This window comes from Trichosurus vulpecula, chromosome 8, assembly GCF_011100635.1.
Source record: "Trichosurus vulpecula isolate mTriVul1 chromosome 8, mTriVul1.pri, whole genome shotgun sequence".
NCBI lineage: Eukaryota > Metazoa > Chordata > Mammalia > Diprotodontia > Phalangeridae > Trichosurus > Trichosurus vulpecula.
Genome location: NC_050580.1, coordinates 113788922 through 113812768, shown reverse-complemented (window position 1 = coordinate 113812768; position 23847 = coordinate 113788922). Strand labels below are relative to the sequence as shown.

Genomic DNA, 23847 nt, shown 5'->3' with positions numbered 1-23847 from the left:
TAAGTATGCAGATTTATTCTTTCTGTTTCCTTAGTATAGAGCTGTTGGATGCTGCCTGCTTTGGGACTCTTAAGTTGAGGAGAGCGGGGAATGGAAAGGGTAGAATAAGAATTTATATAGTGCCTACTATATGCCAAGCATTATGCTAAGTGCCTTTTAAAAGAAATACCTTATTTGATCCTTAAAACAACCCTGTTGAGGTAGTTGCTGTTACTTACTCCATTTTACGTTGGAGAAAATTGAGGTAAACAGGTTAAGCAACTTGCTCAGGGGTCATGTAGCTAGTAAGTGTCTGAGGCAAGACTTGAACTGAGGTTTTCCTGACTCCAGGCCAGTACTTTATCCACTGTGCCACTAGCTGCCTCTGGAGAGGATTAAATATGTTTAGTGATTTAAATTGCTTGTGTAATTTTAAAATGTGTAGTAATGGAATGAGGTGCTCAGGACCTGTTTCTGATCAAAGTTAAAAAGAGTATCTGTGTGTTCCAGTTGTACAGGAGAAAAGAGTTTCCAAATCATTTAAGTGACAGCCCTAATTGGGTAATTTCCCAGCTTGTGGGTTGCTTTGCCAGAAGTGTTGGTATAATTGGAAGTTAAAAATTAATTGGGATGTAGTCAACAGCAACAAACAGTATTACACTGAGAAACAGATTGGCATAATGCACTGTGATAAGGATAACAGTTGTAGGCCAGTTTAATTTTTTTAGGGTTTGGAATTGCTGTTTTTGAGAGAAGACTTCTGCACATAGCAACACGTTCTCGTTTACCTGTGGATTATGTAAGTCTGTAGGAGGTGATTTACCTGCAATTTGGTGATAGGTGGATCTCAAGAGCAATATTATTCCTAAGTCTGGTTAAACATTGGTTACCTAGACTTAGAAATAATCACTCTTACTCCTACTACTGCTACCTGGATATTAGTAAATGTGGTTGAACAAATAACAAAGAATGGTTTTCTTCCTAACTGTCATTCATCTATTGAACCATAGGCTTTCCAGATAAAGCATTGGTAGTACGCCTTTCTGGGGCAACTAGGTGGTGCAGTGAGTAGAGCACCGGCCCTAGAGTCAGGAGGACCTGAGTTCAAATCAGGCCTCAGACACTTGGCACGCTTACTAGCTGTGTGACCTTGGGCAAGTCACTTAACCCCAATTGCCCTGCCTTGCCCCCTTCCAAAAAAAAACAAAAACAGGGAAAGGTAGTATGCCTTTCAACTGCTTTTAAAGTTCTCTGAACTCAGTTTATTTACTATAAAATGTTGTTTTCCTATGTCAGATTTTACCATGAAACTGTGGGAACAGCATATGAAAAATATTTTTCTAGTTTGGAAAAGTATCTACAATAATGGAACTAATACTTTGTTCCTTCTTTCTCGTAGATATCACTGGCGGCTCATCAGTTTGGCCTTGGATCCCATCACTATCTGATATAGCAACTGTGTTTGTCAACATGGGAGTTAGTTTTAAGAGTTTATTTCCTGTGCAGAATCTTCAGCCAGTCTTTAATGAAGATATTTTGTAAGTTTCCTCGTAGATACTAGCGGAGCTTACTAGTCCTAATGTTTGCGGCCAGGAAGGCTACTTTTTAAGCTGTGCTAAAGAAAGGTTTCAAGTTTTCAAATTGTGGTATAGGAAGTTGTGTTTCACCCTAATATTCTTGTCTGCCAGTGTGTACAGGAGATAGAAATGTAGCCCAAGGATTCCTGAATCGTGACATAATCAGGAGCTCAGTTCTTGTTATAAGTCATGTTAGAGTTACTGATTTTGCTCTGCCTTTCTTGTCTAGAAACTTGATTGTGGCCAGAAAAGAGCTTGGGCTAAGTGAATTTCAAAGGGTGCAGGGATTGCAGTTCCTGTTGAGCCAAGCATTGGTAGATTGAGTACAGACAGTTCTTGCTTTATGTAAGTGGACTGTTCGGAAGAGTTCTACTTAAAGCGATTTTTATGTAATTTGATGATGGACATGGGAAAGGGAGGGAGGCACACTTGTCTGTGGAGGGAGAGGGCTGGGGGGGGAGGGGGCTGGCACATGGATCAAGGGCACGTTGGGTCTGGGGACAGAGAAGTGAGATCAGGAGGAGGGGACTGGCTGAAACTGAGAGGAAGAACACATGGGGACCAGACATAGACAGGAAAGGACCAGTGACCTGTGGAGACAGGACAGACACTCGGAGGGCTGACTGGAGCAGAATAAAGTTCTCCTTTCTTGATGCTGGAAGTCTCCACTGTGGAAGTGGTGGTAATCTCTCAGCAAGTCCATTCTGCTTTCACTTGGAGGGCTGTCTTTTTGGGGTGGGGTGGGGGGCTCGGGGTGGAGACCATAGAGTACCAAGCTGAGGGGGCAAGAATGGAGAGAGCACAGTACTGTGGGTTTTTTTTGGTATGGGTATTTCTTTGAAAATTCTTTACATAAAGTTGAATTTGTATAATTCAAATTTATGGAAAGCAAGAACTATATGTGTAGAGGAGTGGGAGAAATGAATGGCAAGGTGGTTGTGAGTAGAGAAAAGGATCATACCATTTTCAAAATATTGCCAAAGTGTTCTTGCCTTACACCAGACATTTGGCTGCCATTTAAATGAGACTTTTAATACATTCTTGTGTAAATGTGGTACATAGATTTTTTTAAAAAAAGCAATTATATTGTTTAACCTTGGCAGTTGAAGAGATTTTTCACCTAGTGACCCAGAGAACCAAATTATTGGGGTTATTGTAATACAGTAGAAAGAACACTGGATTGAAGTTGAGTCTTGTCCAGTTTTAGCCATTAACTAGCGGAGTGACATTGGCTAATTTACTCATCCCTTCTAGACCTAGTTTTCCTCATTATAAAATTGATCTCTAAAGTCTCTTCTAACAGTAACATTCTATAACCATAATTCTGTAAGCTCTTTAAAGGTTCAGATCACTACCCTTTGCATGTGCTCTATAACACTAGTATATACATTGGAGATACTCCATAATAAAAATTAACCCATAATTTGGTCCCCTACAGGTTTGACAACTTCTCATCAGTTATATATATGTTCAGTTTCAAAGTAACATTATATAGAGAGATAATTGTCTTGAACTCAACTCAGCAGGTTTCTAACTACAGCCTCCTCCCTTTTAACCTCTTGCCTTAGTAACATTTAGCGTATCAGCTCTCTGCCCTCATTGGGACCTGCAGTCATATGACACCCCCTAATTTACCCCATTCAAACCACTTTAACCATATTAGATATCCTACTCAGGCTAGATGCCATGCTCAGCCACTTAATGCTGCAATGCTGCCCTTATTAACATTCTAGATCCTCTTGGCCCTTTAGCCTGTAATTAATGATGGCCATGCATGGATCATTCTGACCATGCAAGTTCTTCATTCCTCCTCCTGAACCACAGAGTATCACTTGGGGAAAATTACAGACCATGGATAACCTGTGCAGCAACAAACCCTGTTTAACTTCAGTTAGGGGCTTATTACTTTGCTTAAGGGTCCTGTTTTTCATCTACCATAGATTGCTTAGCATTCATCCTTGCTAGTGGCTGTTCTCAAAGTATTGTTTATGGCAGTTGTGATAGCAGAGGTAGTGGTGGTGTAAATCTTCTTCACCTTTACTTTTACCATCTTTCAGCTCATAGCAAGGACAGTAATCTCTTTAGAGATTTCTTAAGAAAATCAAGCCTCCCCAGAAGGGAACTCCTTCATCTTGTCTCGTTTTTGCCTCTACTTATCTCTGTCTTCTTTCTGCCTCAAAAGAAATGAGAAATTTCCTTAATCTAGTACTAACTATTGCTTTTAACTCTATTTCCTTTTACTTTCTTGACCCTGTTTTTCAAGCAAAATTTCTATCTCTAACATCTTAAGGCAGCAAGGTTGCACAGTTCATAGAGTGCTGAGCCTAGAGTCAGGAAGACTTGAGTTCAACTGTGTCCTCAGACACTTACTAACTTTTTGACCCTGGGCAAATGGGCTTAACCTCTTTTTGCCTCGTTTGCCTCAACTGTAAAATGGAATAATAGTACTAGTCTCAAAGGTTGTGGTGAAGATCAGAGGAAATCATATTTGCAAAGTGCTTATTAGCACAGAGCCTGTCACATAATAAGTGAGATAAACGTTAGCTCTTATTGTTACTGCTAATTTTTGTATTCATTCCTTTTTCTTACAAATGTGTGTACATTTACTTCTTTTTTTAGTAAAAGCCTTCAGTTGAACCTGCTAACAGCCTTTCTGTTAACACCATTCTGTTTTTCTCTCTTTTACAGCCCAACTGGTTTCTAATTTGTTTCTGGTCCTGACTTCTCTGCCTACGCCCAGGATCTTCCCTTTCCAATTCATCATATAAACTAAGTGCCTGATGAATTTTCCTAATGCACAGTTATGGTCGTCTTACGCCTTTGCTTAAAAACTCTTACTGATTCTCCATTTCCTTATGGGCTGAAAGCTCCAGCTCATTAGTCCAGCATTCAAGGCCTTCCACATTCTCTCCCTTTTTAACCTCATACTTCATAGGAACCTTAGCTTCCATTTACTTAGAATGTACTTTGATTTTCTTGCCTTCATTCATGCTGTTCACTCACATAGCCACCTAACTCTAGTTAAGCCCTCTTCACCTCTCACCTAGAGTGTAGAAGGAGCCTTCTAATTAGTCTCCTTGCCTCTAATCTTTCCCCATTCCAGTCCATACAGGCTGCCCCCAAAGTGATCTTCCCTAAAACACAGGTCTGAAGAACCACACACACACTCACTCACTCTCTCTCTATCTATCTATCTCCCCCCCCCCCCCCTTTCTAAACTGCAATGGTTTCTTATTACCTCTAGAGCCAAATATTAGCTCCTCTTTTTGGCAGTCAAAGCTCTTTCACAACCTGGCCCTATCTTACCTTTCTGGCCTCATTACATATTCTTTCCTGCAGTGCTCTTTACAGTCTAGCTAAACTGGCCTTCTTGCTGCTCCATTTAACTTTCCCTTGTTCTAGCTATCTCTCTTATTTCTGTAATGTAGTCCTTTCTCGCCTGCACTGCTTGGGAACCCTGGTTCTCCTACAAGGCTCAGCTCAAGTGCTGCCATCTTTGTGATTCCTCTCCTGATCAGTCCCCTACTCCCTCTCCCCTCACTAGGATATTTCCTCACAAGGTTATCTGATGGGTACTGGTATATACTTGTGTACATGCATGTTGTCTCCCCTATTAGAATGTAAGTTCCTTGGTTGCAAGGACTGTTCTGCTTTTGTAATTGGCATATAGCAGCCATTGAATAAATACTCATTAATTGAATGCCCCCCTTTCCAGGCAGAGAATCATAGCTTTAGAGCTAAAAGGGATCTTAGATGTCATCTAGTCATCCTTTTTTATAGGAGAGGAAATTAAGGTCCATAAAAGTTAAGTGACTTAAGGTTTTAAAATGTTTTCCTGCAACAACCCTGAGAATTGGGTATTGTAAGTATTATCCTCATTTTACAGATAAGGAAACTGAGGATAGGTGAGGTTAAATGACATGCCCAAGGTCATACACTTAATAAGTGTCATGGATGGGATTAGAATGTAGGTCTCTCCTGATTTCAAGTCCAGTTCTCCTTTCACTTTAAAATCAGTGCTGCATCTCAGGCTCCTACCCATCAATATCTTATCCATCCTTCAAGACATGTTACCTCCTATACAGCCTTCATTGATTGCTTCAACTACAAGTGACAGATTCTAATAATTACAAAGGATCCAACTTCCCCTAATATTAGACTTCTCATTCTCCTCTATTTTTTCCATCTCATACTCAGAGAAACATAGATTCCATCTGTCCTGAGACAATGTCTCACTGGCTGTCCTCTCCAGTGCTAGACGTGTTGTTTCTTATGTTCCCTACACCCGTAATTCTCCAAGAGAAGAGAACACACTCTGCCCCTCATCGCCTCTTCCTTCATTCTGGATATTGGTCTTTTTGCCTTCCTCTGAATTTCACTTATCTTTCGTTTATGCCACTCATTACCCTTATAGTGTATTATATTGTAGTTTTGCTTTTGTCCTGTCTTCCCTCTTAGACACTAAGTTTCTTCTGGGGATCGTATTTTATTTATCTTCCTCTGCCTCACCTTGCACTGCCTTGTCCTTAAAAGTGATCAGTAAAACTTTTTGTTGAATGAATGTTATGTACAGTTCACATATCTTTGCTCATTTTTCAGTAAATTTGGGGTGCAAAGCATATCTGAAGAAAAAAAAAGTGAAGATTCTATAGCAGAAACTGTTGTTTCATGTCTTCCAGAAACTAACATTTTAAATGTAGTTAAGGTAAGAAACTTGCCTTTATCAGTTAAAAAAAAGGTCATTTTTGTCTTTTTTGTTTACATTCGGTTTCAGAGTCCACATGGAATAAATACTCTTTCTGGAGAAAACAGTGATAATAATAAATGATGCTTTTGCCTAAGTCATTACTATGCTCAAGAGTATTTTAGGTCATGGCAACTTTTGTATTATTTTTTCTCAAAATACTTTTAATAAGCTCTTTGAGAGTCAGGAATTGACTAAGCAGAAATCCATATTTACCACTCACCACTTTGTTTGGGATTCTACCTGTAGTCCTGTATTCAAGTACAGAACTTTGATTTGTCATGAAGATTAGAAAGCTAGAGAAAATATTGGCAGGGGTGGTTCTGTCTTGTTTTGTAATCATTGCCAACCCCAATACATCAGAAATAACAAGGATGTTTTTCTGGATTTAAAAACTTATACGTAAAATATCTTTCCTTAGTAAGTGAATTTCATTTATTTTTGTGATTGTGTGCAAAGTTTATAGGCTTGTGTACAGCTATATACCCAGAAGGTTACACAGATCAAGAAATAATCTTGCTGCTTTTAATGTTCTTGAAAATGAGTTTGGAAAAGCACCTGAAACAGATTGCACTAGTGGACTTTCAGAGTCTCCTGATAAACCTGTTGAAAAACATTAGAGATTGGGACACAAAGGTAAGAGATAAAGCTATCAAAGAATATAATACTGGTTTGGTGTTATGAAAGCAGAGATTTACTTTCAGTGCAGACAGAATAAAAATGTGTTGTGTTTTCAACATTTAACCCGATATTTGGCAGGTGAGGAATGAATCAGACATAAAGAACGACTACATTTGTTTAAATGTACTATGTATTGTTAATTAACTATATATGTGTTAAAAGCATGAACATTATTAACACCTAATCAAGGCTTCTTAGGTTGAGGACTTCCTGAATTTTTAAAAGATGTTGACAGCTGTATTTCAACGTAAATGATTTCTTTCATAATCTTGTATATTACACATTTATAAATATTATTTTGAGAAGAGGCCTGTAGGCTTCACTAGACTATTAAAGGGGTGTGGTCTACAACGAAGATGTCAAGCACGAAGCCTACAACACTCCCTAGTGCATCCCAAATTAGATTAAAATGTAATTGGAAAATAGTTCTCAAAATAAACAAAAATACAATAAAACATATATAATAGTACATTTTTTAACTAAATCAGTATGCAGCCCACAGGCATCCTTAATCTATTTGAATTTGACACCCTTGATCTACAACACAGAAAAAAACTCCTGCTCTAGATCTATAAACTCAAAAGTGATTTCTACCTTAGATTTGCTTGTGTTCATGTGGGAATGCAGTTTTGGGGAGCCTGCATCTGTGAAATTCTAGGTATGGAGTTATAGAACTGAAGATTATTTCATTTTCTCAAGAACACAAATTGATTTAGAGAAGGAAGATTTTATATCAGTATCACAACAAATGCCATATGTGGAAGTGGAATTTCGTTGTATTTACATGGTCTGTGATCACAACACAGGACTAAACTAAAGTTCTGAAGATTAGGTTCATCTTAGCAAAGAGCTCTAACTCCTCTGTGATGAATTAATTGGAATCTTTAAGTGCTTTTTCATAATGTACTGGTTTTGAAAATAGGGATTTGGGGGAGACATTGGGAATAACACAACTTTAAGTCAATGTGAATGGACTTTGGGGTGTTTAATCCCTGCATGATAACCATCGTGAAATGTACTCCATTCTTATCTTTGCTTTTCAGATGCCTGAACTCTCTATGGCTATAAGTGAGCTGTCCACTCATCATCACAACCTTCTGTGGTTGGTGCAGTTTGTCCCTAACTGGACAGCACGTGGAAGGTATTTGAGATTGAGGAGGAAAAAAAAAGATTTTAATTGCATTTACTTCAAAAAAGTATAGCTCTTTGGGAGGAGAGATCTTTCTATTCTTTGTACTTGGCTCTTGGCTCTTGGCACAGAGTAGTTGCTTAGTAATGCTCATTGAAAGTGTACTTCCCTTTTTTTTTATATTGCTTCTCATCATCCCTGAGTGGCAGATCAGAATCATTTCTCTTCTTTCTATTATGATAATGCATAGAACCAGCAAGGACTAGAGTCTGTTGCTTAACCCACGTTATTTGCTGCCTGGACCCTGGGTTCTGGAAGTCATTCTTGACCTTATAAAACATTCGTGTAAAATGTTTCCCCTCTTACATCAGTAATGTTGTTAGCTCTAGAATATAACTCTCTTGGAACATATTGGATCCATTTTAAAACTGGAGTACATTAAGGACTAATAAAAATTGTGCTTTAAAAAAAATTTTACCTACTTTTTTGCTTACCAAAAATATTATTAAAAAATGTAAATGCAATTTTAAATTCTGATTTTAGGCAGGTGAGACAGCATCTCAGCCTAGTGATTATTGCTAAATTTCTGGACAAGAAACCAGAAGATATTCCAAGTGCCAGCGATCTGCAGGTATGGATGTCTTTTTATATAGTAAATTAAATTTAGCTATGGGTTGATTTTTGGTTTAAGGCAGGCCTGTACAACCTGTGTCCCACCAGAGGATTTTGGTTGGCTGGGAAAAATGTAGAGGAAAACATTCTTTGTATGTAGAGGAAATCCTTTGGGTGCAGGTATGCAGATTGTGCAGGCCTGGTTTAAGGATTCACTTTAAGGATTTTGAAAGCCTAGAACTTCTTTAAATTGCTTCTGACAACTGTTGCCTTTTTCTTAGGCTACTAAATAGTCTTTTTTAAAATAGCTAAAATTTGGTTATTGCGTGCGCGCGCGTGTGTGTATATAAAGGTTCTTCCAGGGAGGATATAGGGAGGATTCTAGGGAGAATATAATGCCAAATACAATACTAAAGCATGTTCTTGATGCCATTCTTATAAATTAACTTGAATAATTATTCATAAAGACAACAACTTTTGAGATATCTAACAGAGAGCAGTGCCTGGTACTGATATTTCACCTCCCCTGTGTCTTTCCCTTGGCAGATGTCTCTCCTTTGTCAATACCTTATACAAATGAAGCCTGATTTGCTAAGGAAGATGATAGCAAAGAAAACAGGTGAACAGCAGGATAACCTTACCCAAGACTGTTTAGGTCTAGACCTTGAGCAACAGGTATGTTTTAAGACTAGATTTATCTAATAAGAATACACCCCTCTCCTTTCTTTGCAGAAGTGGGGGACTTTGAAAATGGAATGCTATGCATGCTTTCAGACTTGGTTGAGCTGAACTGTTCTCTTCCCCGCCCAATTCTTTATTGTAAAGAACAGTTTTCTGGGTTTTGGAAAAGAAGATAGCTGGATAGATATGGAAATAAAAATGATGTAAAAATAAGACATCAATAAAATCTTATTTTTAAAGATTAAATGATCTGGCAGAACATAAAAATAAGAAGTTTGACCTTCCTTAAGCTTTATGATAATAAATGAATTTCAGGAAATTCACCAAAAAATGAATCTTATATTTCCATTTATTTCTGCTATGAAATTTTTGAATAAATCGAGTAACAGAAAATAGGTGCTGATTTCCTTCTGTAAATCTGGCACAGTCAATTCATGCAGTTTGATGGATAACATTTATTATTACAATGCTGTAAGATCGGAGTTCATTTAATTTTAAGCCATCTTTTTCTCATTGTTACTATTTCTTCTATTTTTATTAATCTTTAACAAATTTGTGGTCAGCTGTATGTAGCTGATTAGGGGAATGATTCCCACATTAATCATTTCCTACCTGTCAAAATGTAATGTTTTATGTTTCTTATATTTGATGCTTTTCATGTTTAACACTTCTAACATTTTTCTTAAAGAAGGTATTTGTAATATATAAGTATAAGGTTGCGTATTTGGCCTCTCTTTATTTTTTATTTCCAAACCATACCTTCCAGCATATCTTCAGGAGGATACTCCTGTATGCCCACTTGTGCATTGAAATCACCAAATATCAACATGTATGTTGATTTAATTTGGAAGTTTTTATGGAGTTCTTTAGAATTGCTCTTCCTATCCACTGTAACAGGTATTGGCCCTAAAGTTGTAGTTACTGTGATTGTGATATTTTTCCATGTTTATCATGAGCCTTATAGTAAAGGAATTCCATCTTATGAAATGAAATTTTTTGTTGCTTCTTACTTTTCAAAGAAGAATTTGTGAGCTATGTTTCCATTTAACTGCAACTTTCTTTTTTCTTCTGGTTTCTTTTATAGTGAGACTGTCAAGATGAATACAATTCATTTCCTCTGGTAGTATGTCCATTTATTGGACACTAGAAAAATTCACTGTACCAACAGTTAAGCTTTATAGATTATCTAAAAAAAGGCATAATTCCTAGCATCTTCTTGCCTCCTGTTCTGCCACTCGATCACCATCACAGTAGAAGCAGAAGGGGGCTAGACAAGACATTGGCATTTTGTGTTTGTCTTTGGCCATGGCCAAACAATTCATCACCATGGTGATTTAGCTTTTCTATTCTTACATGTGCTGTTCCTTGGAAAACAGACATAGTCTATTGTCAGTATCATGCTTAAAGTCGTTCCAGCATGGTAGAACCTGCCAGAGATTGTGTTCTATTGGCATAATTTTCAAGAAGCCAAGGTCACATCTTTGTGTTATGAAGCATTAGAGTAAGACTTTCTGTAATGAAGTATATATAGCCACTACCACCAACACTAAATCTCTGTTGTGGCTATGGTCCTGCTTTAAGAAAGGTACTTGTTGAAATAAGGGTAATATTTAGAAGAAATAAAAGGAGCACATAATTAAGTTCAAACTACTTGTTACTAACTATAAATATAATGGGATTCGGGGAAAGGAGGGAAGGAAAGAAGAGTGCTCAGGTGCTGGAATAATTTTTAAAGAATGGGTGATCAGCTATGTGATTGGGGCGGGAAGTATTATTTAAGATAGGAGGAGGAGCATGGGAATGGCAGATGAGCATATTGTGTGCTGGAGATTGACCATTTGAAAATGGTATAACTAGGGTAGTGGGTACATGTTGAAGTGTAGTGGGAAATAGGGTTGAGCAGGTAAGAGCATCAAGTTATGAAGAGACATAAAAGTCTGGCAGAAATTTAAACTTTATCAGCTATTATAGATTATTAGGCAGAGGAATGACTTTCAAAACCTTGCTGTAAGAAAATTAGTCTATCTTGTGCAGTTGGTAGCAAAAATATAATATGAGTGCCTGAACTATGACGGTAGAAGAGATGGATAATGAAGGAATGAATCAAATATTCCGAAAAAGATATTAAAAGACCAGACAGTTTGAATATATGTAACGGAAAGCAAAGAATTACTGACACTTCCAAGGTTTCTTGCTTAGGAGACTAGAAATATATAGTCACTAACTCTGACAAATAAAAATGAAGAAGTGGAGCTGATAAGTTTGAAATGAGGGTATCCATGTGAAGTCCTAGAGACAAGAAAAAAGAGTGGTAAGAGGTCAGCCTGGAGGTCTAGGCTTGGAAATAATCAGCAAAAAACCTTAATAAATTTTTATTAGAAGATGACTGTCTCTTCCTATTTTTTATCTTTTGGCAATGTAGAATTGAGTATCCTATGAATTTAATTTTCTTAGGTTGTAGTCTGTCTCAATTTATCAAAATTTAAAACGGAACTCATCTTCTACATATAAACCAGGTCTTCCCATAGAATTCCCAATTTCTGTTGACAAGACCACTATTCTCCTAGTCACTCAGGCTTAAAACCACAAAGTTATCTTTGACTCTTCCTTCTTCTTCACTACCCACATCCAGTGAGTTCTCAAGTTCTGTCAGTTCATCCTCCACAATATCTATCAAATCTATTTCCTTCTTTCTGGTCGCACTGCTACCCTCCTAGTTCAGGACCTCAATGCTTCTTACTTAGACTATTCTAATAGTCACTTAATTGACTTTTCTGCCCTCCACTCTGGCTGTCACACAGCTTTCAAAATAACCTTCCTAACATACAGGCTTGTGACTCCCTATTGTGTAGATAGGTTAAGAAGTTAGTAATTTATCCTGTTATTTAATGTCCTCTACAGCGTTTGTGTGTGTGTGTGTGTGTGTGTGTGTGTGTGTGTTTTCTCCTTCATTTTAGTCCATTATAGAAATAACATTTTGGTCTGTCCGACTGTAAATGTATCCTTTTTTTCTCCCTGGGAGAACTAATTATATTAATTTAATCTTTTCTAGGTATATTACCTGACCTATGTGCTTCTTCACTTAGTCAGTGAAGTTAGTTCCTATTGGTTCCCTTTTCAACGAAGGGTGAGGGATCTTTAATATTTTTAATGTAGTATTAAGAAGAGTAATTGAATTCACTTCACATGTAGAAAAACTATTAGCAAAAGTTAATTTAATTTGGCTTTGCTTTGGAGCATGTTTTTTTAAATAATTTATTTTTAGTTTTTTACATTCACTTCCATAAGATTTTGAGTTTTCAATTTTCTCCTTCCCCTCTTGTAAGAACGTTACCTGCAGCTTCTGTGGGGGTGTAAGACTAAAAACACCAGCACACAGGCGGGCTACTAGCACAGGTTCTTTGATCTGCTTTTCTAAAGGAAAGCAACTTTAAAGGGATCAACAATTTTACAAACATATATATCATTCACTTAGTTCAGGGGAAAAGTCAGTACCCTGAACTTCAGAGAAAATGCAGACAGAAATTACAAGCAGAAAATATATAAACAGAGAAATAAAGACCAACAGACAGGATTTCTAACTGTCTGACCATAGCAATACATACATAGTTATCAGAGAGAGAGAGAGAAGCATCCACACTTGGGTTTTTCAAAGCCGGGAGGCTCCTTCATCACTACCCAGAGTCTCATCTGGCTACATCACGTCGACAGTCTGCCCCTGAGTGAGCCCCATAGCAAAATGCTAACCTCAGAGCATATATACACTTCTTCAGAGCCAGAGGGCATCACAACCCTTGTGAAGCAGGCTCGTGTGACTTAGGCTTCCATGTGACTTAATCAGGTCACATGGGCCTATTAATGGATGAGGAAGAGCTTTCCATTAAGCAAAAATACATTAACAATACACTTCCCCTGTGCAGTCTGATATAGGCTCTACTTACACATTCATAGTAAACATATTTTCACATTAGTCATGATGTGAAGAAGAGTTAACTAATAGGAGAAACCACAAGAAAGAAAAAAATAAAATAATGAAAGAAAAGGAGAGTAAATAGCATGGAGCACGAGTTCTTAACCTGGAGTCTATAAACTTAAAAAAATAAAAGTAACTATTTCAGTATAATTGGTTTTCTTTGTAATCTTATATTTTTTATGCATTTAAAAACATTCTGAGATTGAACATGTATAAGCTATATGAAATTCCTTACTGTCTCTGGGAGGGGGGAGGTGAGGAAAGGAGAGAGAAAATTTGAAACTCAGTTTTCTTAAATGAATGTTAAAAATTGTCTTTACATATAATTTGTGGAAAAATAAAATATTTTTTAAAATTAAAAATAAATGCACAGGAAAAAAAAAGTTACTTTCTTGTAACTAGTATCCTGTTGATAGTACTTGTTAATTTTCCTTAAAACACTGAAGTTGAACCTATTTTTGTAATGTTGTGAGATATAACACATGATTATCTCAAGCAAATAGAGTGATGTTCATAAATTTTGACTAACCAAAGTCTGGATCTAGTTGAAATGGACTTTGCCCTTTTGTAAATGTTGATTTTCACAAAAATAAACAAGTGTATCCACAGTAGCTTGGTAAACTTCGATCTCTTCACTTTCCTGACTCAAGCACGATGAACTAATACAGTCATCAGTCTTTAATGTGTTTGTGTGCACTATCAAATTCTTTAAAAAATGTTAACTTAGAAATTAAAGTTAACTTCCCAAGGAATTCAGTATCATAGGTCTTTTATTAATAAAAGCTTGTTTTGTTTCTGGAGGAAAACAGGTCATCTATTGAAGCTTGGATATTCCTTGGAGAATGGACTAAAATACTTCTCATATTTCTGAGGAATTCAGCGCCTATTCTAAGCTCTAGATCTACTTTTCATTAAAGCCTCCATGGCTAAGAGCTATTTAGAATTACCACTTTTACTTTTGACTATTTTTCTATATTAACTAATAAGAAACCATAATAGTCCTATTGTGTTGGCAGTACCTGCCGTCACTGATAGGACAGAGTTAGGGTACGATTGTTTTGGTTGATTAACATCAGAAATTGAAAACTGGGGGATGATAGATTTGAAAATGATTGTCAATTGGTCTGGCTAACTGTGTAACTTTGCATCTTTTAATAGTTTTTGATGCTTCAGAGTTAAGTCCCTTGTCTTTGTTTCACGTAGAAATATTTGCTGCAGCTCTGTAGTTCTCTGGAGAAGCACATAAAATGCTGTATCAGAGAAGACACAAGATTTTTTCATAGGACAAAGGTAAGTGTGAATGTTCTTTCTTACCAAATGGTAGTAGACACTTTAAAAAAAATATATGTGTGTATATATATATATATAAGTTCATTAATAATTTAAGGCATATTGAATCCTAAATCCATGTTTAGTGGCTACTTCACCAAATATTTTGTTGTCTCTTGTATTTTGGATAGTCTGAAACTATGTGACAATGTGTATCATGTGCATAACTTTCACATCCTAAATTAACTGATAGGTCTATCAAGTGTAGCAGTGATCACTTGAATTTAGTACACTTTTATTAAGTGAAATAAACAACTTAGTACACAGATATGAATTTTTGTATTGAATTACAGATTTTCAAATACCTGTTGGTGGTAGCTCTTAGTACTAGAATAGAAAGCCTTGGTTTCAGAAACACATTCTTTTGAACACTTACTAGAGTTACTGGCCCGTAGAACCTTAGGGTTGTTGCTGACAGACAGGTTCAAAGAGGACCACCCAGCGGCTTTTTTGAAGTGGAGGGTCTGAGTCCAAGTTGGTGCCAGAAGCCCTTCTTTTATTTACTCAGGGTGGAGAGTGACAAAAATGATCTAAGGAATTGCTTCAGAGGATGGTCTTGCTGAAATGACAAGTTTCATGCTTTCTCTAAACCTTACCAGAAGAAAAAATAGCAACTTATTTAAGTGAAATTGAATCTGTTGAATTCCAGAGGCTGAACTGAAAGACAGCTACAAAAAGTTATCTAATAACATTAACCTTGTTTAAGCAGTTAAAATTTTTTCTAGAAATAGTTGTATCTCAGGTGATAATTTAACAAACAGTAATATTAATTGGTTCAAGGATTTAAAAGAATGCATCATTTTCATTCTGGTGCATTGGTCTGTAGAGAGACTGATTAAACATGTATGTTCTCAATATGGAGAGAAAAAAGCCACAGTATTTGGATTGCTTTTAGTACTAGAAAGAGCCAAGATGGAAAATGCAATTGCTTGAACCCTCTTATGCTGAAGCTTGGTGGCCTGGGAGACCTGTCACCTCCCACAAGCAAGGCTATCTATATCAATGAGTTTTTTGTTTTTGTTTTAAAGGTAATAGATTTAGTTGCCATAATACAAGGAAAATGGCAAGAAATGATCCAAAATTCTCGGCCTGTTCAGGTAACCTTTCATTATATGGTTCTTTTTCTTAACACTGAATACTTAGTGTGCTTTGAATATATGTGAATATAATATATTGCTATATTATGCTTTGTTATAGCATATTACTTAAATGATGATTCATAGTATCAGGGTTTTTTGGGTTTTTAGGAATAGTGCATAAGGGAACACTTCTTTAAAATTGTGTTGCTGAAAATACAAATAGTGTGTATTAAAAACCAGATGCATTTAAATTGCATTTCACTGAAAGGATTTTTTTATGAAGATCATCCTTTAGGACTTTGTAGTAAGCTCTGCTCAAAGAAGCCTTGCCATAATTGCTTAATGCCTACCTATCTGGTGTGAGATTATCTAAGTACGTGTAGATTATATTGAAATCTTGGGAATACAGAAGGGAATCTTCAGAGGTAATGACTAAGGAAAAGTGAGCTCATGCTATCTGATGTTTAGATGCTTTTAATATTGCTGCTATTCTTAATTAGATGACCTAATAAGGCATGCATTTCCTTATAGAGAAAGGCGTTTGTATACTTAACCAGTATTCTCGTGGGATAATTGGTAAAGTGTTTTAACTGCTTTTTTCTTACTTTCTAACTTCTGATAAGGTTTTTTTTTCTTTTTTAAGGCCACCAGTACATATACTAAAATAGCATTGATAGAGATGGGTATTTTATTTCCAAAGATTCATGTTAATCCACTTAGCATTTTTCTTAATGTCCTTACTCATAGCATGTACTTTCATTGTTAGACCACCACCATTTGGTTATGGATACTAATTACTCTAAAGTTGTAAGGAGGCAATATAATACAACACTTATTGCATTGATCTTTCTCTTCAAAAAACATAATTTGTTTAGAATTAGTCTGGTCAGTAGTCTTATGACTTGATCTAAGCTCACCTTCCCATTTCTTTTTAGGGAAAGCTGCATGACTTCTGGGTACCAGATTCTTAATTGGAATAGCTAAAATGTTGACCCAAGAGAAATTGAACAGGACAAGAACCTTTCCTGAAAATGTGGAAAATGTAGTTTCAGACTTACATAGAAACATTTGCATGGGGAGACAGGCAAGTAATGTGCCATTTCAATCCAGACTCTACGAGAGAATGTAAAGTATGAACCTTGGATGGGATTGTCTGATCCCTTTACAGGAGATGCTAAAGCTAGAATTTGATTCCTGTTTTAGGAGGAGAACATACATCTGATAATATAGTGTGTCATGTATGAATGTACTTTAAAAAAAAACCATCAAATCATTGATTTATCTTGCCCTGACAAGTTACCCAAAGTTGTGAATTGAAGTGCTAAGAAGTTTGGATAGATTTGCCAAGATCATGAATGTTGCTGTCCCTTTGTAAAACTCTGGATGGTGATTACTTATAAGGTGTGTGGGCTGGAGAACAATTCACTCCACTTGAAAACCACAGGCTGCTCTTAATGTTTAACACACTTTGATGCTAGCCTTTGGTTAAAGGATAATCTGTTATTGTCCTGGTGACTACTGGTTACTATCAAAGGACCTTTGATAGCAACAAACTATTGACACTTAGTTTAATTGAAAGGGTTTCTTCTAATACCTCAGTGTCTATGAGTATTTCCTAAAACTGAATGCCAACTAGATGTTTTTAATTATTAACTTTGGTGATATAGCTCTATCTGGAGTGTCATTAGAGTCAGAATAGAATAGAAACAGAATAATCCAAACAAAAAATCCAGGACACTAGATTTCTTTCTTTACACATATCTTTTGGAAAAATACTTGGTCCCCACAAATGAAGGCATGGGAGAAGAAAACATTATCTGTAAGAAATCAGGTGGTTTAAGTGACTAGAGCCTATTTTAAGCACTGGGGCAGTTAACATTTCTGTGCCACAGACTGAGTTCCACCTTCTTTGTAGAATAGGGTTTTTTGGATTCACCCAAGAATCAAACCTATATGACATTTCTTCAGTCACCCTCATTAGAGAGAGAGAGAGAGAGAGACAGACAGACAGACAGACACACACACACACACACACACACACTCCTTATTAAGTCTACTGGCAATATTACTACTTCTTCAAGGTTTTGTTGTAAACTGTCTATCTTTAGTAGAAAAAATGAAAGGGTTTATTTAGATTTGGCCAAAGGGCAGAGGCTCACTGATGCTGGACATATGCGTGTATGTGTATATACATGTACATGTATATATACACACACATATCTTTTGACATGTTATGTGTATTTTGTAAGTGTTCATATATTCTCATTGACTATTGTGTAAAGTGTACAAATTCCTGAGTATAAAATAGATTGCTGTGATTTTTGTGTAATTAAGGCATGTAAATATTTTCTTGTCATGTTCATTAAAAGGGTTGGATTAGATAGTTTAGGGAGGGAAGGCTGGATTGTTTGGGAGTGTGTTGTTTTTTTTAATAGCTCTCCCCTTTATTGTTTACTGCATTTAAGGCACAAAAACTGCCAGACCTGTGACTTTCTAACCACTTTGGTAAACTTTTATTTAATAATTCTCATAAAAATAAAAATTTTTAAACTTCGACATCTATAGCAGGAAGGATTGTTGCATATTTCATTTTTTTAAAGGCAAATGGGAAAATTACAGTCTTAATTCTAAAACAAGCAGCTTCACTTCGGTCTCTAGGTCATGATATGTTATATTAGTGTGCATGTAGGACTCCATTACTGAAAGTTTTGGATCCTGTTTTAAAGTAGTTCTTCAGTTTACCTGCCAAATCAGTCAACAAACATTTATTAAGCACTTACTATATTCTAGGCACTGTGCTAAGTCAAGGACTTTCAAACCAAGGCACAGAGTAACATCCGCCCTTAAGAAGCAGGCCTTCTTTCTTATGGGAGAGTTAACATGTAGTTGTCTCGAGATCATGAATCTAATAAAATGTAAAGGACCTCAGAGGCCATCTGGTCCATCCCCCTCATTTGTCAGAGGAGGGAACCTACTCCCAGGTCACATAGGTAGTAAGCATCAAGGGCCAGTGCTGATGGACTTCTGAAACAGTGTCCTTTGTACTGCCCTGTGTCCTGTCTTCTTGAGACCACAGTTCTTGCTTGAGTGTGCTCCCAAGATACGTTTTACAAAGAATCAGAATTTGCTGAAAGTGCAGAGTGAATATAATAGTGATACTGGAAAGATTGTTTCTAAGACAAACCTTCCTAAAGAAGTACTCATTGTAAAACCAGTCTGTAAGCAAAGTTTGTCCCAGTTAGTTTTGTTTGGTAAGATTAACCATGCCAGGAACTACACTATATAATTTTCTAAACTTAATGTCCATATTGCAAACTGAAAATAAAGACATTTATTTGAAAAATGATTTTGCTTATATGTAACTGACTTTTCTAACTTTTTTTTTGTTGTTGTAGTGGTTAATAGAAAATATATCTTCCTCTTACTGAGGTCATATTAATGAATATATCTGTGTATGTGAAAAATCCATTAACCGGTATTGGCATTTGTACATTGTCTCCTGCTGGCTGTGGTGGAGCTGTCAGAAAACACTAGGTGACAGGTTGGGATGTGTTAGAAAGGTTTTATGTATTTGATGTTACCATTTCAATCACAAGAAAGGTGTTTAAATTTCATTTGCAGAAGTCATGTGTCAGGTAGAAAATGGTAACTGAATCAGTATTATCTATTGATAAGAGCCCTGAGATCAGTGGCTAGCACAGTGCTTGCAAACCTTATGTGCTTTTGATGGATGTTCGAATTGAAGCCTATGTCAATATAAATAATATAAATATAGTTGATGGAAAGAACAGTTAATGAAAGTTACATAGAGAGACAATAGACAATCCTGACCCTTGAGGATCTCAAGAGGGAGACTGCAAGCAAACAGTTCTGTATAAACAAACTAGAAACAAGATTAATAGGACAGAATTAAGAGGTATTGAGAAAGACTTCATTCAGAAGATAGGATTTTAGTTGGGACTTGAATTCATGAAAGCCGGGGGACGGAGCTGATTTTGTTTTTTTTAAAGTACAGGAAGGTTTAATGACAAAGAAATAACCATGTGCATGGGACTTCGCTAACATATCAGGAATATTTGGGAAGTGCTCTTGGCCTCCTGGTTTTATATATCTGGATCTGGGGACAGGGTTCAGGTGGCAAGTCAGATGGAGCTGAAAATAGGGGTTGGGTTTTTATTAATCACCGGTTTTCTTTCTCATTGTTCTCTGCCTCTGTAGCCCTGATTACCCACTAATTCAACTGTCCAGAAGGGCATCTAAAAGGAAAAAAAAGAGCTTTTTTTCCCTCTTTCTTATGAAGGTTTTGTATTTGTGTTTAAAATCCTTTAAGTATGTTACTTGATATTTTAAAGCTTCATTTTTTCCAGTTTGAGCTTCTAATATTTGGTGGTAATTATTAAGGGCTAAGTAGCCACTTGAACTGCTTCCATACCTCTCACACCCGTGTGTGTGTGTGTGTGTGTGTGTGTGTGTGTGTGTTATCTCATCCTACAACCCCACCTTTTGCTTTGAATTATTCAGTTCTTGACCGTATTCTTCTATGTATTGTGGTAGTGTTTCTTCTGGGACTTGGGAGGGCAAGTTGAAAATACAGACATGTTAAAAATGTTATTTTTGCAATAACACTGCATTTTTGTGTTTTTCCATATATTATAGTCTAGTTTCCAGTAATCCCCAAGCGAAAATATTTTTGTGCCCCTGGACATTGTCAGTTCTTGTTTTTCTTCTCTCATCCTTACTCAACCACTGTGCTTGATCATCTCCCCTAGATCAGAGTGTATGACCAAAATTATCAGAAAAAGAAAGACGTGTTGGGGTAGAAGTCATTAGTATCAGAATTCCAGTGGCCTTCTACTACTCTAGGAGTTGCTGTTTAACAGGAAGCTGAAAGGAACAATCTATTGGCATACACTCATTGGAAGAAGTTTGATCACACAGGTGCCAGATATAGTTACTAGAGACCCCAATGCCCTTAAGTAGATTCCTATGCCCAAATGTAAGTTTTTTTACTCCTGATTGCCTAGCAGACTTAAGAGAGGAGGGCAGCAATCTTGGGAAAAAACCCTTCACAACAGCTCTGACAGTTGACATGTCTGCATTTGAAGACATCTACTACATATCAATCAAAACACTTCTCACAGGCAAATTAGAGGCACCTAAAGAGAGGGCATTAGAGAATTGCAGGTGTGTTTTTATATGAACCTACTGGTTCCAAATCTCATGTTAACACGAGAATGTGTTTTAATCCTGTAGTTGTCAGGAGTTTGGGGGCAAACTGCCCAAATAAATACGTCTTTGGTTATGAGGAATCGTATATTCTCTGTGATGCAGAAAGAGGACAACAAATGGTTGGTCACAGTGAGTCCCATAGAAGTGTCCTGAGACTCGGGTTTTGGCCACTGCACTTTGCTGACTAATGTGTCCCTCAGAAGTTTCAGAGAGGCAAACTTGAAAATGTAACCTTGAGTAGTTTGAGCGACTGGTTAGAGCTAGAAAGTCTTAAGAAGCAAAACTTGGTGAATGATAATGAAATGTCTGAGAATGTTGTAATCAAGACAACCCCCACAAGGAAGCAGTTAAACTTGACAGCCGTGAAAGAAGTTGAAAATTTGTGATTTGCCTGTTGACAACAACCCAAAATAAAAGGCCCAGGGAAATGGTAAAGGAAAATGCATCTGGGAATGGGAAACTGTCCCACAAGCCTTTGCTGTACTTTTTTCCCACTCTAGAGAATCATTGGGAAAGTTTCATGGGTTTCTGTTCCCACCCTGGGAGTATGGTGGAGATGGGATCAGGGCAGAGTTAAGACCAAGATTCTGCCTTCTTAGAGAAGACAGAACCTAAATGAAGAATGCTTTAAAGGTAAGAAAGCACAAGTTACTTAACACAGCCTCACTTTCAAAATGCTTGACTGCTTACATGGCATTTTCAAAGCCTTTTCATATGATCCAACAAGTCCATGAGTTGGTGTAATGGCAAGAGAACTGATTCAAATCCTGGCTCAGGTAATTTACCATATAACTTTTGGCATATTTTTGCTTTATTAAATTACTGAAACTTAAATACACAATACGGAAAGAAAAAGAAACATTATAAACTTAAATACAGATTTTTTTAAAAAACATCTCATGTGCACAGCAGAATATGAGAAGATGAAAATTATATAGCAATAAATTTCCATTTCAAGAAAGCCTGTATAATAAATACTACGCATTGTGTTGAGAGCTGTCCATCTTTTTTTTGCTTCCTTGTTTTCTTTTGTTCTTTTGCCCCACTTCCTGCTAGAAGGCTACAATTAAGTGTAGTTATATTTACATATGGATATGTTGATACACATACACACGTACATAAAGTATATACATACGTAAACACACATACATATATAAACATGCTTTCCCTTAGAAATTCTACTTCTTAGTCTAAACACCTTTTTATACCCCTCCTCACTATTCCCTCACTCTCCCTTCTAGAGATCCCCCCCTTATCCTCTCCCCCCTCCCTATCCCTTTAGCAATTTGTTTCTTTCTGAATTTAGAAGACTTTTATACGTGTGTGTGTATTTCCTCTTGAACCCATTCCCAGTGAAAGTAGGTTTCCAACTAACAGCTGTCCTCCCCCATCTAATTCTTCTGTGTCAGTTCTTCCACCTTCATTTGTATAAAATAATTACTCTTTTTAGCTGTTCCTAAATGGTTTTACTTTTTAAAGTCATCATACACAGGTCTACCTCAGTCTTTCTTATGAACAACCTAATTATTAATAACAATCTTAGACATACGTTTTACATTTTGCATACATAAAAGGTAAACAGTCTGTCCTTATTGAGTCCCTCGAAATTAGTCTTTAGTATGTACCTTATATTTCTCTTGGCTCTTGTATGTCAGATCTATTAAGTTAAAAGTTTTTTTTTAAATAAAGTCCTGAAAGTTTGACAGTTCATTAAATGTCCATTTCTTTTTCATTCAGGATTATGCTCAGCTTTGCTGGGTATGATATTTTCCACCAGAACCCCAGTTCTTTTGCTCCTCAATATAGTGTTTCAAGACCTGTGGTCTTTATGTGTCACTGCTGCTAGGTCTTGTGTGATTCCAATTGTGGCACCACCATATTTAAATTTTTTTCCCCTTGTTGCTCGTAATATTTTATCCATGAGCTGGGAGTTTTGGAATTTGACTATAATGGAATAACTGGAATTTGACCATAATTCTATGAGTTTTCCTCCTAGGATCTCTTTCAGGTGGATTTTTTTCTATTTCTACTTTCCCCTTTTGTTCTAATGCTTCAGGACAATTTTCTTTAATTATTTCTAGTATTATTATATCAAGATTCTTTTTTTTTTTTTTGATCATAGCTTTCAGGTTGTCCTATTATTACAATGATTTCTCTTCTTGACCTGTTTTCCAGATCACTTGTTTTTCTTATGAGAAGTTTCATGTTCTCTTCTATTTTTTCATTCTTTATCTTTTGTTTTATTATTTCTTGATCTCTTATAACTTTGCTGACTTCCCCTTGCCTGATTCTGATTTTCAAGGAGTCATTTTCTTCCTTAAGAATTTGGATCTCCTTTTCTAATTGGTTGATTTTCTTTTCACAATCTTGTTTTTCTTGTTCTTTTTTTTCCTGTCTCATTTGATTTTTTAAAGTCTTTTTCAAGTTCTTCTGTGAATTCTTTTTGAGCAGGTGACCATTTGACTTTTTACTGTTTGGCATTTGAGCCTGTTTCTATACTTGTAAAATGGGAACAGTGCTTACACTTCCTACCTTACAGACCTATTGTGGGAAAAGGCCCTTGAACAGTTTGTATGGTCCCAGAGAAATGTTAGGTATTTTCCCCATTTTACAGGTGAGGAAACAAGCCCAAAGGAATTAACTGATTCATATGCACAATTAGGACTAAAACCCAACCTTTCTGACTCAGTCTAGTGCTTTTTTACCTCTCCATCTAAAAGATTGAGACAGTAAGGACTAAAAGGATTTGGTAAAGAAATAAGCTGAGGAAGTAGCGATCAAGGAAAGCTTTCTGGAGGACGTTGTTTTTAATAACCATTTTCCTTTCCCTGTAG

At 36.5% G+C, this 23847-nt stretch overlaps 1 protein-coding gene across 2 annotated transcripts in view; it reads left to right on the top strand.

Annotated features, from left to right (window-relative positions):
- The window catches only part of SLF2 (SMC5-SMC6 complex localization factor 2), a 44315-nt gene extending 25185 nt beyond the window's left edge, over positions 1–19130 (top strand). For both annotated transcript variants that reach the window (XM_036735002.1, XM_036735001.1), the window contains exons 11-20: positions 1379–1517; positions 6156–6261; positions 6760–6936; positions 8025–8122; positions 8654–8741; positions 9269–9397; positions 12456–12530; positions 14580–14666; positions 15734–15802; positions 16720–19130. In XM_036735002.1, coding sequence (XP_036590897.1) covers positions 1379–1517; positions 6156–6261; positions 6760–6936; positions 8025–8122; positions 8654–8741; positions 9269–9397; positions 12456–12530; positions 14580–14666; positions 15734–15802; positions 16720–16755 — 1004 coding nt within the window. In that variant the 3' untranslated portion in view covers positions 16756–19130. The remainder of the gene's footprint in view (positions 1–1378; positions 1518–6155; positions 6262–6759; positions 6937–8024; positions 8123–8653; positions 8742–9268; positions 9398–12455; positions 12531–14579; positions 14667–15733; positions 15803–16719) is intronic.
- Positions 19131–23847: the final 4717 nt, after the last annotated feature.